Source organism: Vulpes vulpes, chromosome 3 (genome assembly GCF_048418805.1).
Source record: "Vulpes vulpes isolate BD-2025 chromosome 3, VulVul3, whole genome shotgun sequence".
In the NCBI taxonomy this organism is placed as follows: domain Eukaryota; kingdom Metazoa; phylum Chordata; class Mammalia; order Carnivora; family Canidae; genus Vulpes; species Vulpes vulpes.
This window is the reverse complement of record NC_132782.1, coordinates 11371658-11386994: the sequence shown is the minus strand read 5'-3', so window position 1 is coordinate 11386994 and position 15337 is coordinate 11371658. Positions and strand designations below refer to the sequence as shown.

At 36.3% G+C, this 15337-nt stretch overlaps 1 protein-coding gene across 4 annotated transcripts in view; it reads right to left on the bottom strand.

Moving 5' to 3' along the window:
• LOC112916452 (sodium channel protein type 2 subunit alpha) overlaps positions 1-15337 on the bottom strand; it is a 136544-nt gene that overhangs the window by 73900 nt on the left and 47307 nt on the right. For 3 of the 4 annotated variants that reach the window (XM_025994126.2, XM_025994130.2, XM_025994128.2), the window contains exons 2-3: positions 11108-11425; positions 10125-10243 (exon numbers count right to left, since the gene is read on the bottom strand). In XM_025994126.2, the coding sequence (XP_025849911.1) occupies positions 10125-10243; positions 11108-11374 (386 nt within the window). In that variant the 5' untranslated portion in view covers positions 11375-11425. Of the gene's footprint in view, positions 1-10124; positions 10244-11107; positions 11426-13045; positions 13220-15337 lie in introns of those variants that run through there. The other variant, XM_025994127.2, reaches the window with a different exon arrangement.

Below are 15337 nucleotides of genomic sequence, written 5' to 3'. Positions count from 1 at the left end.
GTTCAGTGTGTCTGTAAATCACGACAAAAATTCAACAAAAGAATTTAAGTGATCACTTAAATTCATTATAATTCCATTATAAGGATCATTCTGGTAGGATGTATTTAATATGATCCTTTTTAAGTTGAGTGTATAATACATGGTAATTGCTGATAAAATTTGAAATAGTAAGAAAAGATGGCTGGTATTAGTGATGGCATGTCTTGGTTTTGTAACTGTGGCCAAATTACTTGTAATGTACCTAAAACTCGGTTCAATTCACTATAAAAGTGAGAAAAAATTACCATTTCACAGAATTGCTATGAGGATCAAATTAGTTAAAATACACAAAAGCTCCTATGCTTAATGTGCCTGGCAAAGGAAAGATGCTCAATAAATTGCTTTCCTAACTTCCTGAATCATAAAGAACATAACTTTTAACAAACATCTGGTTTGTGTCACTGTACCCACTTTGCCTTTGCAGATAGAGCTGATGTCCTTCACTTTCCTTTATACTGAAAAACAATGAAAACTCAGAGAAAATATATTCAGCTGTAAGATAATTAAAATAACTTTCAGAGTTAAGAAAAAGCATAAGAAAGATTCTGTTGCAATTATGTAAAACCACAACCTTTATCAATGTAAACTCAAACGCAATAATACAAATCCCAGAAATTGAATAGATGCTATTTATAATCCTTCTTACTCTTAATTTTTATTATAAATTTTCACATTACTGGCACATAACAAAATAGTAACATGATTTTAAGTGCAGTAAAATAGGACAGTGAGTAGCCAATGCTGCATTAATCTACAATGGAAATTTCTTTGCATCTACAACTGCCTTTAGTCAAAGTAATTCATTTTTCATTTTTACTAACAGTGACAGAAGGTACTTGCTTACTTCCCAGCTTGTTCCAATGCATCCACATAAAAACAGTCCTAAGTGAATGATGTGGATCAGCCACGTGAGGGCACTAGCACCTAGAGAACACTTTAGGGAAAAAAAAACACCATTTGGAAGAAGAAACATCTACTTTTTCTTAATTGCTAGAAATAAAAGTACAAAAATTCAAGATGATTTGCAATTAGTATATAAAACTAGAAGATCTTCTCCGTCTGCTGGCCTGCTAGGTCCTATGGGAGAAAACAACTCCCTTTGGCAGATTGGCACCATCCTAAAAATACACGGTTCTGAACCCCCACAGTCCTCTACACAGTCCTGTATTTCTCCACTTAGCTCCATCTCCTACCCTCTGCAAACACAATTCCAATTCTCTAATCCTCTCTGATCTCCAACCCTTCCCCCAACCCCACCTTCCCACCTGAAGCTGATGTCCTTATTTCCTACTCACTGAAAGAAAAGATAGCATCAGACTGCCAGGTCTCTATTTCCCATCCCCAAGCTAATAAACTTCTCTGGAAGCTTCAGGACCTATTCTTTATTCCCACCTGTTTCAATGGGGTAAATTTTCAATGCCTCCACTCATACTCTGGACACCTTCTTCCTTTCCAGAATACTTCAGAAATCTCATCACTTTTTTTCTCTTAGGTTCAGTATCTCCCACACTATTGGGAACTTCCTATCAATATAAGCTTGCTTAAGCCTCTTTTATCTTGGGGGAGGGCAGACTTTCTCCCGACATTGAATCTTCTGTAAGTTACTTATAGCCCAAATTTTCCTCAATTTCACAGCCAAACTTCTTGAAAGAGCCATTTATCTTTTCTCGCCCTCATGTACCCAGTACATCTTCAGTCTACTAGCTTTTCTATCTAAAGATGGTAGAGTCTTTATATTTTTTCACTAAAGGAAAGGTCAATTTTGAGTTCTTATTTGACTTGCTCTCTCAGCAGTATTCAGCAAGGAAGATTCTTCCCTTTTTCATTATGTTTTCTTCCCTTCCCTTTATTGAAGTCCTAATTCCCTGGTTTCCTCATGCCTCGTGGGCAACAATTTCTTTGCATCCTTTGAAATGTTGCAATTCCCTTTAAAAAAGGAGATATGATATCTCAGCCATTTCCCCCCTCTCCTGCTATATTCATCCTAGCAGAGTTCATCAACAGAGTCAAGTACCATTTATGTAGCCACCATCTCAACAACTTCTCTCAAGGTTAGACGTCTGCTCAACTCTCCACAATCAAGTGTTCAAAAGGCATCTGTACTATATATCTCATTGATACTTTAATCATTTAGAAGAATTTGAGTTCTAAAACTAAGGTAAAAATCTTTTCATCTCATCCTTCCCCCCGACCCTCCATACTGCTCTTTGAATCCTTGTATCTTATAAAATATTCCATGATCCAGCCAGGAAGCAATCCCAGATTTTTCTCTCTCCCTAAACCTCTGCATCCAATTTAGCACTAAAATCTGTCAATTCTATCGGTCAATTCTTGGTTATCACTGGATTCAGTACACTTTTGCATCCTCCTATCACTAAAAAATCCAGTGCCACCAAGTATAACTTAGATTATTGCAGTTTCCCTCAAACTGGTCTTTCTGAATCCAGGTTTAGTTCTTTTTGATCCATTCTGCATCCTGTGCCAAAATGACCCGTGTAAATGCAATTTGGATGATTTCAATAGCTTTCCACTATTCTGAGGATGATAATCTAACACAGTCTAGACTGTAGAAGGTATGACCCCTGTCTACTCCTCTAGTTTTGTATTTTTTACTTTTTTTTGTATTCTTTACTCTTAATTGCATTCTTCTATGTTACTGTAATTGTTTTACAGCATCTAATGAAATATTCACTTTCTCAACTAAGAGTCTTTGCAAATGCCACCTCCTCTCCCTACAAATGCTCTCTACTGCACTATAGCCAACTTACACTTATATTTTAGTACTCATTTTGAAAAAATATTTCTCATAGAAAGTTATTCACCACAATAAATCACCTGTTTAGGTCTACCAGTTATATATCCCCATAGCATCTTATACTATCCTTCCAATGACTAATTTTAATGCTGATCTTTTCTTCTACTAGACAGCTTTGTGGGCGGACACCATGTCTATAGTATTCCCCCACTAAATCCTTGCCATTTTGCACAGTTGACTACTGAATGAAATAAAATTTGCAACTCATTTACTACTAAATGGAATGACATTTTTCCTTTTTAATGATTTTTGAGGATTGATTGATATGGGATAAAAATACAGCATGAAATTTGTCTTCATGTATATTGAATACACAAGTTTCTGCACTTCGTTTTTTGAAAGAGAACAGAAGGCAAACATAGGTGGAAATTAATAACCTCATGGGATTTATGTCACATAATGATCTGAATCATGGTTTTATGACCCTTAAAAAAGATTTACTCTTTATATTGGTAGAATTTAATAATATATAATGAAGTTAATATATAAATTTCAATATTATTAAGCAATAGACTGATTATTGTCCTATAAGTTACAATTAATGAAGTATTTACGCTCAAACGGGAATTTTCCATATTGCATTACTATCCTTTTAATAATAAAAATATACTTAAGTTAAAGATCCTGACAGACATTCTGGAAAGGAAAGCAAATAAAACTATTTTGTTTTTAAAAGAAAATAAGTGATAACTACAGTTATCTTTTTTTATAAATAGCTTTTTATTTAATAGGTATCTCTAAATAGGTTGTGTATCAGAATTCATCAACTTTTAAAAATCACTGTGGATTAGTTTTATCAGTCACATACTTTTAAAATTCCTGGAATTTGGTTAACGACTTTTTGTAGACTTTTGTATGGTTTTAGATAATCATAATAAATATACAGGTACCAAAAAGATGTAGGTATGGATTATGTGTTGGTGATACCACATGTTGAAAAAGCACAGAAACCCCACATCAAGACAGATTTCAAGAGGCAAGAACTAGTAATAAAATATGTAAATCCTACATTGTTTTCTAAATATATAGGCCAAGACATTAACAAAGTATATATATATATATATATATATATATATATATATATATATATATTTTATATATAAAATTTTTATTTTATTTATTTATGAGAGACACAGATTGAGAAGCAGAGACATAGGCAGAGGGAGAAGCAGGTTCTATGCAGGAAGCCTGATGCAGGACTCCATTCTGGGAATTCCGGGATCACGCCCTGAGTCAAAGGCAGATGCTCAACCGCTGAGCAACCCAGGTGTCCCAACAAAGTCTATTTTTTCAAAATAATGTATCCCAGAACAATATTTCCTTAAGAGCTTGGGTATATAAAATAAAATAGAGGAAGATTAACCTTAAATAATTTCAGGAAAAAAGGCTCTTTTAATCTATTAATTTATTTATGACAGGTATTAATAAAAATGTGTTAACCTTTGATTGGTACTGTCATTTGGCAAATATAAAATATTTCCTGCATGTATATGATGAAAAAATCTTCCGGTTTATACCAAATATGGTTTATGTAACCTTTGACATGAAACCCGATATTTAAAATATTTTAAAGCACTGAAGGAGGGCACCTGGGTGGCTCAGTCAGTTAAGCGTCTCCTTCCTCTCAGGTCATGATCCCAGCATCCTGGACTGAGCAGGGAGCCTGCTTCTCCCTCTCCTGGATCATGTTCTCTCTCACTATTTCTGTCTCTCTGTCTCAAATAAGTAAATAAAATCTTTAAAAAACCATAAAGCACTTGAAGGACAGGCCAGATGCATCTTTTACCAACTATTTTAGCAAGTTGCTTAATTCTAGGATGTTCAGTTTTCTTATGTAAATATAGGACTAATGCTTCCCTTAGAGGATACAGTTCTTTTTATTATCATTAATCATTTGTTTATTGAGTATAACATGGAGGGCATTTCTTTATTATTCTTAAAGAAGGGTCAGTCATTGTTTGGGAGTCTGTCCAGGGACTTTGTAATGTTATATAATATCCTAAGCATGTTGCTGAGGTATTCTTTAACTCTAATCTAAAGGGAGAAAGCAATTTAACATTAGAGTTTTGTTTTTGTTAACATAAAAATGGAAAATTCAAAGCAGAGTAGGCTAGACCTGTTTCCACCTATCAGTACATATTTCCAAGCTAGCAGAAATATTAACTAAATGTTATATACATCCTTTTAACTCTTGAGCTGTTTAATTCTATGCCTAACCATCTTCCTAACTGTGTGATATCACGTGATGACTTTTGAGCATTAAGAGCAGGGGAAATGGATATTGTAGGTTGTTCCCTCTCCTCTCCTACAAGCCTACACAGTTCTTTGTAGGGAAAGCCAGAACTTTTTTTATTTCTACATGGACACCATATCATTTTGGAATGACTAAAAAGCCTACTTCTTATTTAATGAATTAGTAAGTTGAAGCCACTGAAAATAACCTTTGGAATGCATACAGACAGCAATAGTGGCAATGTACCTAGGACATTATACCTGAGAGTTTTCTTCTGTTGGGTGGAAAATGCAAGGAGCACTGGGCTGAGGATGAGAAGACTTGGTCTGAAGTATCAGCTCTGCCACTGACATAAAATGTAGCCTTAGAGAGGGAGTAAACAGGCCTGGGACTCAATTAAATTGTCTGAGAAATGAGAAAGTTGTACAATCACATTGTGTTTTGGTCACTGACAGCTCCAAACCCTGGTGTCATATAAACATTTTTAAAGTAGTGAAAGTAGTGATTTATACAGAATTCTTTGTGGAATTCCTGGGCAATGTGAGAGTTTTCCTTTACAAATCTTACAGCAGTTGCTGTTAAAATTGTCTACTACAACAAACTACAGCTATCATAGCAACAATTTATCAAGTACCTACTAGGTGCTAGTCATGATGCCAGGTATTTATCATACATTTTATTATTATTAATGTATAAATTTTAATCCAAATTTTATAGATGGATAAACTGAGATTCAAAACAGTTGTAATACCCTGGCCCGAGGTCATGGAGCAACAGGTAAATCTCGGAGGTGGAGTCTGAATCCAGGTTTTCTGACACCAAAAGCTGTTTTTCATTTTCCTATTCTGTGTGAATGACAGGCAGTCTGCACTAGTTGTGTGATTTGGAGTGTCACAGATCTTTGTTATGACTTTAAATGCCATCTAAATACTGATGTCTCCCAAAGTTTTATCTCCAGCCCAACCCTTTCCTGAACTCCAGACTTGCATTTCTGTCGAAGTACTCAGCCCTCCCACTGAATATCTAACAGCCATCTCAAAAACACATTCAAATCTAATCCTATTGCTCAGAAAATCTTGTCAGCTCTTCTGCAAAACACATCTAAGTTCCATGCCATTTTGCCACCCTCATTGTTTCTACCATAGTCCAAGCCACCAGCATCCCTCCGCTTCATAATGGCAGAAGGTCCCCAATCAATCTTCTTGCTCCTAACCTTTCCCTCCGTGCAGTCTGTTATCCTTGCAGCAGCCAGAGCAGTATTTATAAAATGTGAGTCGGGTCATGATATCCTTCTGCTGGAAATCCTTCAACCATCACTCTGCATCTCATTCAGAGTGACTTTGTTGTCCCCATCACGGTCTATAACTGCAGCCCCTGCCCTCCACTCTCACTGACCTCAGATCCTACTATACCCTGCCTTTCCCACTTCACCCCAGGCACTCTGAACTCCTTGCTGAACATACCAGTTGTACTTCTATCTTTATATTTTGCTTTCACATTTGCTATTCTCTTTACACTTACCTTTTCCCTAGATTTCCTTGTCTCAACTCTCTCCCATCCTTTAGCTCTCTACTCAGATGGCATCTTTTTAGAGAGGACTTCTCTGATCTAAAATAATACCTTGTGCCTTCTTCTCTTTTTACAAAGTTTTATTTTTCTTAATAGCTCTTATCACTACCTGACAAATGACTTTATTTTTCTCATCTTTCTAGTCTCTCACACACACATATACATGAATGTAACTATATGAAAGCAGAAACTTTATTTTGTTCAGTGTTGTATCCCAGTGCTTAGAAGAACACCTACCATATGTTAGGTACTTAATAAATCTTTGCAAATGAACAAATGAGTGAGTAACAAATGCAAAATAAGGGGGAATATGCACGTTAAGCTAAAATAACAAAAATGACATGAAACACATTTAAAACTCTGATAAGGAATGTGGATAATTTTTAAATTTTTACTATCTAGAAAATATAGCCATATTTTATTTAACTAGCAAAACAAGATATTAGGCATATCAAAAACATTTTCAGTTTTCAAAACACACCCTGGCACAAATATAGTAAGCATAAGTATAACTTCTCATTCTGCCAAAGTCATGAAACAAAGCTAATTTGATATTCAACAGCTCCTAATGAAGATAACAGCTCTTTAAGAAACAAAACAGGATTTTCTTTGGAAATAGAGACGTTAAGCCTAAAATACAAATTTATTTATTGCAAATAGGAATTTTCTGGTTTATAAATTAATGGTAATAAATGCACAATGACCTCTTAACTGTGGCCAAGCCTGCCATCACCATCTCCAAACATTTTTACCTTACAGCAAAAGGCATGTGCTTGAAGTCAGAAAACCAGGATTTGAGCATAGGGCTTGTGTTGGGAAGAATAAAAGACAAAATCACTAGCAGAATCACTTGCAAACCCTACAATATTGAACACATCAAAGTTAACTAGACTTTCCCATTAAGTATGCCACTATCGCCAAAAGTTTGAAGAATTTATCTTAGACTTTTAGTCCGTGTGCTTTTTCTTTTCTATATCTTTACTCCAAGATGAAATACCTGAAATATAATATTTTAATTCAGGAAATTAGAGATTTTTAAACATCTGCTTTTTCTACATTGGAAGAAATTTTGTGGCTTATCAGCCATTTCTAAGTGTCGTATGGTTCACTTTAGCAAATCTTAATAGGTTAACCTGGCTGCAACTCACATCACTACAGGCCTCCAAACAACTCTGCCCCATGAAGATTTTCTTTCTTCTGGGAAGCAAGTACAAACCCTCAAATTCAAGTTGTATCTCGATTCTCAGAGAGCCCCACATCATAAACTATGTATGTCCTTAATGCCCAGATCCGCTGATCAAAACTTGTAAAGCTGCCTCTTCCACCGGGAGTCTCTTTTTTTAAAGGGTATTGAGTTAGGACTCCTGGGTTCCCTAACTCCCTAGGATTATTTGGAGGGAGATGATGGCTTTCATGACATTTAAAAAAAATACATGATCTCCACATAGAAGGTTTAAAACAAAAATTCTTTCATATTAGGCTGTCTTAATTCTATCCCATCACTCAGACTCAGGACAAAATAGTTTTTTTCTGATCTATTCAAACCTATTTTATTAATTGTTTTGCATCTAATTTTCTAACCTCTGACTCATAAGTCACTTATTTATTCAATACATACTCTCCCAGTATCTACTCTGAACAGAGAATTGCACATATGTTTGAGTTTTCACATAATTCATATAAAAATAATGTTTACACAAAGGGTATACAGTTATCTAAAAATAGAATAAATAATTCATGGAAAGATTTATTTAGTGCAAAGATTACAAATACTCAAAACATAGTAACAGACCACAATTTATAATTCAGGAGACTCAAATCTAAATCTCAACTTTATTATTCATTCTAATGCTAACTTAAAGACTTTTACACCTCATACAATTGGGTTCTCTTTCTTAAAAAAGAGAAGTAAGGAAATATTATTGTTTTAGATAATTCACAAAAAAATTATTAAATGTTAAAGCATAAAGGAAATAATCCAATTAAAATATGTTGATGTCTATGTAAAGGACATAGGGTAGGAAGGGGAATGAACTAGAATATTAAAGGGAGACTGAATTCTAGAATGCCATGCTTCTAAAAATGTCATTTACCATACTGCCCGGCAAGTCTGGGAACATGATTTACAGCCCCTCCACCCAAAACTGAAGTGAGATCCCTGTACCAAGCTTATCCCACATCTTGAATTCTTCACTTTATTTAATTCAAACATTTTCTTGAACTTTTGGAGGAAGTGAGCTTTTACACCAAAAGTCTTACCATGTCATGGAATCCCTGGCCTGATCATGTCTCAGAATTCCAGACAAAGACTCTTTCTAAAGATGAAACAATGTTAAAAGTTGCTCTGAGACTCTGTTTAGATTTGTTTCCCCTTAAAGAACCTTACCTCTGGTTCCTGATGCATATCAATCCTCATCCCAAGATTTAAGCATTCTTCCTGTAAATGCCCCGGCCTAGCATATCCCCAGTCTTCTAAATCTTTGCTTCCTTGGTTTTCCCAGGGCTGGCTGTCAGTCAAACTACTGCCCTTCACCTAAAATAAAACCTCTCATTCACAACTACTCTATTTAACTTTTAGGAGTAAATAAAATTAGCATCTCCCACGAACACGTCATCAACCTCATTTCTAGGAAGTGGCTACTTCAATAAGGAGAATGAAGAATAAAACAAGGATGTATACGGTTTGACAGACAATAAGCCTTTGGAGAGAGACAGTTGTAGCAGAACCTGTGACTTGAATAAAATGCAGGAACAAGCGAGAAAGAAAGAGAGAGAGAAGGAGAAAGGGAGGGAGGAAAGAAGGAAAAGGAAAGGAAAGAAAAGAAAAGAAAGAAAAAGAAAATAGAAAATCAGTGGGATGCTGTTGGGGAAAAAATTTGGAGAAATATCTGAAAGGCTAGTATGTATACAATCACAACTGTAAGCATTTACTAATTCAAAGCTTTCAAATTCTGAAATAAAAAGCAGAAATTAGTACAACTCAGATCAAAAAAATATAAAATTGTGCGATTCAGATCATGTACATATTTTCCAAATGTTAAAGCAGTAAGGAAAATTAGCTCATGGATTTCACCCATTGCAAAACATTTTAAAAATGAAGACTTGTAAAAGGAGACCCTGGCAACATGATTAACATGAATGAAGAAGTCTTAGATGTAGCAAGCAATTCAGAAGGAAGCAGAAGAGGACAGAAAAAAGATGCAGTAAGTCAGGAAAAGGAGATTTACTAGAAGATGAGGAAAAGAGGTTCACTTACCTATGATCCCATTTGCAATATGCTAACTGTTGAGTAAGAGGAAAGAAAAAAAAAAAGAGCACATAACATTGCCAACCACACATACACATATTTTATATATATATATATAAATATATATATTTATATATATATATATATATATTTAAATTCCCAGCTAAATAATTCAGTCAAAGAACAAAATCATAATGAATAACTATTTGAAAAAAGGATATGAATGTACCAAAATCTTAATAGCTAATTTTCTAATAGGGTTGAAGGGAGTTAAAATGTACAGGGCAGGGGTGGCACTGAATCGAGAGATTGCTTTCCCTTTATTCAATACTATAAATGTCTGAAAAAGAAAACACAACACATAAAACAGAATTTAGGATCTTAATATTAAAATTAAGAACATTTTAAGAAAAGGTAGAGATCATCATTTAAAATTTTCCCTTATAAAATCCTATAGAAATACACTAATTACCAACATACAACATGATGATAGGTGCTTTTTCTCCCTGTGTGCTATTAACTTTCCTAAATTTGGTAAGTGACGTGAGGATTTAAAGGAGAAAAAAAAACTTGTAGTCAATAACATACAAATTCGTAGCACCTTTTATCAAGTTTTGATATCAGTATTTAAAACTATATTTATAATTCACAAAAAGCTTTAAAAATGAGGTTTTGATTACTTCTTCATTTTGATAAAAATTTTTCATGAGAACTTCAGAGTTTTCCAGGTGTACTTTGGGATGAGCTTCTTTGGGGTTACTTAAGTCACCTACTATTATTTTCTTCTGCAGAGAGCTGTGGAAAAGGCAAAGTCTATGGTATAAAGGCATAATCCTGCTGCCAATCAAAGTAACTTATATAGTGCTTGAGATCATAAAACGGAATTTAAATACAACTTCTGGAAAGAGAATATAACTCTTGTTTTACTTTTTGCTTCATCACACTGTAACGTAAATAGACTGTTGCCCTTACTCAGTTCCTCAACTGCATGATGCCTCTTCAGTTCTTTTTGTCCTGGGAATGTAGGTTCAAATGAATGACTTGTAGGATAATGGGTCCATTACATCCTCAAGCCCACCCAGCATCCTAGTGATGCTTCAGACAAATGGGAGGAGGCACATCATTCTTCACCAGACATCCGTGGGTCTAACCCAGAACCAATTAGGAAGTAGGGGAAGAAAAGACAACTTGACTAAAAACTCACTTTCTTATTGATATAGTACGGGTCCAGGTCCTCCAAGGGCTCTGACACCATCTCTGGAGGAATGTCTCCATAAATAAATGGAAGAGATTTCCCTGCTTCCAAGTCACTGTTTGGCTTTGGGCCATTTTCATCATCCTCATCCTTACGCTCCTGTTTGGGTCTCTTAGCTTTCTCTTCTGCAATGCGTTGTTCAATAGCAGCAAGGGATTCCCTGGTAAAGAAGCGGAAGCTGTCAGGTCCTGGTGGTACCAGCACTGACTGTGCCATCTTTTCATCCTGCTCCTTTAATCACTGTTTAGCTCCTTGCATAAGAAAGTGCTATGGAAACAAGAGAAAGAGAGAGGGAGAGAGGGAGAGAGAGAAAGAGAGAAGCAACAGTCGTTAGGATAAAAGGTTAGCTGTGGTAATTACATGATATTGAGATAAAACATGTAAACCAAGCTGTCTGCAATATTTTACTAAGGAAGCTGTATTTAGGGAATTCTCATGCATGCATTCATCTGCTTGCATGGAGATCTGTCTTTCACATTCAGTAGATGCCTATGAGGTAATCTGGTCTCCCACTCCCAAAATGTTTTAAGTGAAAATATCCAATTCAGAGCTCGGAAATGGAGGATACTGGTTTGTGCTTGCTGTTTCACTTGTGTGACTATTTTGGCAGCCATCTTTTTCAGCATCCCTTCTGAAAAAATATCAGAGATCCAAAACAAGAGATGAATAATCACCCAAAATTATAGAACCTGGGCTATGCAAGGATCTTGCATGTACTTCTCCATTTTTTTCCCATTCTTTTTGGCCTACTTTTATACCTTTAATAGCTTATTCAAAATCAACGCACCTGGGGAAAGAGCTCTGGAAATCCTGAAATGCCAGGCTCTGGAAACATAGGTAGATACTGCTTGAAAGCAAAGGAGCAGGAAGGAGTGGGGGATGCCCGATTACATTTGGAACTGCTCGGAAGCTGCACAGGGAGGGATCCAGCTCCTGCCAAACTGGGCAGGAAGTCATCCACGTCAGAGGTCTGGATCTTGGACCCCCCTGGCTTAGCAACCTGCTGCTACCTAGTATAATTGCTTCTTAAATTAACAAATTTGCAGTACTTAGGAAATACTGTAGAAATAGTTCATTTTCTCGAATAGTGCCCATTTCGTAAAAATCTAAATAGCATATTTAGGCTTGAAAAAATACCAAGTTTAAGACAGTTTATCTTTTAAACAAACTCTTATTTTGTTGGTCTTTGTCATAATATAAATGGAGGTTCACTGTATTCTAATCATATCTCACTGGACTAGCATATATAACTTAACAGAGCACACCAATCATTCCAAATGTTATCTCTGAACCAGTGGCAAGAGTTTCTATGATTTTTGAAATCATACAACCAAAACCTTAACTCCTGAATGTCATCTGTATTCAACCACTTATCTATTTTTCCCTTCTTTTTAAAATATCAATCCACTGTAAGCCCCATCCTACAGGAATGAGAATTTCCATTTAATTATATGAAGTGCCTTTTTGAAGAGTAAATGCATTAATATCCGGATCATTTCTGTAGCATATGCTAGATCAAACAGGGAAATTTAAAATAACATAAGGTACTCTACCGTTTCTACATTTTTTTAAAGTAGACTAGGACCTTTCAGCCACTAGCTAGCAGACTGCCCTCTCAGTACCACACTGCCTCCAACACATCCCTCATTTACCTCACCCATCCCTAGAGACCCTCATGCCTTGACAGACATAGGCACTAAGAAGGTCTATGCATACTCCAGGGAGGAAACTGCCATGCCTGGATGCTTTAATAGAAGAGACATGCTAAAACATGCAGCCAGCAGCTTCAAAATGAAAGTGGTCCTCTGCAGATTCCCCCAAGGATTCTACTGTAAAGGTAGAGAAGCATCACAGAGAATAAGCATAATAAGAATATTAAAACATTACCCCTGCAGGATCTTTTACACCCAGAGTTTGGGATTGATAAGCTGGCACCAAGAAGACTGCAGCTAAAATTCCATCATTCTTTTTTTCATTTTTTCTTCTTTTTTTTTTTTTTTTTTTTTTTAAATTCTCCTTCAAAGACCACACCTAACTTCCTGTAAAAGGATTCTGGTAACTGAAGTAAGAACAGGCATTTCCTGTTTGGGGACTACAAAATGGCATTATTATAACTACCACTAGAGGGCGGGGGACTGTGAAGAGAAACCCTCACAGTGTGTGTACACAGAGCCCTGTGCTTCAGGCAGCCCAAGGCTTTCGCTAATGGAACTCTGATTTCTCACAGGCTTTTCTCAGAACAAAATGCTAAGACTCTGCTGATTTCAATCATTAACTTTGCTAACAGATTAAGCTTCTGTTCATGCTCTTTATTTGCTAAACCAGCAATCAATCAATCAATACAGATAATTCAAATTAAGAGTAGAAAAAGGAGAGTAAATACTGAAAGTTAAAAATAAAAATTCATAAAAAAGCAATTATATTAATGAAAGTCTTACATACAGTGGAATTTAACATTAGCCTCAGCCCCAGAGTGTCTGAAATCCAATAAGTGCTTTGCTAATTCAACAAAGAGATGGTCTTTGTGACACACAAATAAACTTTCTCTAGAAATAAAATTACCCTGATGGGATATCAGTATTTTAACTTAGTGGCTGACAAGGCAACCAGAAGAAAACTGAAAAGCCAGTGAAATCCCGAGTGCCAGTCTTTCGATTAATGACATAGTCATGATCTGAGGACTTAACTATGTGCCAGTCACTGACTGAGCTAACATGTCTCTATGCATCATATCGTTTCATCCTCGCCACAGTCCTATCAAATAAACACTTTCACGATCCTGGTTTGAAAACTGAAGAAGGGAAATACACAAGCGATAGAGTCACCTAAGATCATACACACAGGATTCAAACTGAAAGTCTGACACCAAAAATCTGTGAAATGAAAAATAAAAATCAGGCAGTGGTACCAATTATAACCAGAAAAAATCCTAAGTATTAAATCATTATATCTTGCATATTTTCTAGTTTCATAATTTTCATTAGAAAATGTATTTGTTAGAATTGAGCATAGAGAAGATAGAGCCAAAAATGGTTTTTTAATCACTCTTGCAGGTCTCTTTTTTGTTTTTTGTTTTTAAAGATTTTATTTATTTATCCATGAGAGACACAGGGAGAGAGAGGCAGAGACACAGGCAGAGGGGGAAGCAGGCTCCATGCAGGGAGCCTGATGTGGGACTCAATCCTGGGACTCCAGGATCACACCCTGAGCCAAAGGCAGACACTTAACCCTTGAGCCACCCAGGCGTCCCATAGCACGTCTCTTTTGGTTATAAGAGACAAAAGAATGACTCACACTGGCTTGAGAAAGAAAAAAGAAAGAAAGAGGGATCCCTGGGTGGCGCAGCGGTTTGGCGCCTGCCTTTGGCCCAGGGCGCGATCCTGGAGACCCGGGATCGAATCCCACGTCGGGCTCCCGGTGCATGGAGCCTGCTTCTCCCTCTGCCTGTGTCTCTGCCTCTGCCTCTCTCTCTCTCTCTGTGTGACTACCATAAATAAAAATTAAAAAAAAAAAAAGAAAGAAAGAGAAAGGGAGGAGGGGAGGGAGGGAGGAAGGGAGAGAGGAAAGGATGGAAGGAAAAGGAAATTCATTAGTTGAAGGTTTATTGTCTAGAGGTAGCTTTGGGTATGGAATGATTCTGGTGCACAGCTGACATTACCAGCACTTAGTTATGCTGCATCCTTTGGCTTTGACTTTCATGGTGATAGCTTTTCTAGATATTCATCCCTTATTATAGTAAGGTGCTATAGCAGCTCCAGCCTCCCAACCTCCCGGACTTAAGTCCCATAGGAATAAAGACCCAGAAAAACTCTCATTGCATCTCACTGGCTCCAGCTGGGTCACACGCCCATCCCTGAAGTAATCACTGAGTCCGAGGTAATGTTGTGCTTTATGCTTTGATTGGCCTACCCCAAAGCAAATGCCTTACCCTAGGAACTGTGATAGGGGTGTAAGATTGTGGTAGTGGTGTAAGAATATTTCTCAATAGTGGAGTTGGAATACTATCACAGGATATGGGGTAGATGGATGCTTATCAACAAAAACAAGTAAGTGTGTACTGTAGTCACATACTGGTCATATCTGCAATGCTTCAATACTTGGTAATATTATAAATGTCAGAAGATATATATATTGTTATTTCTAATGAAAATGGTAAAGCTAGCAAATATGCTATATATA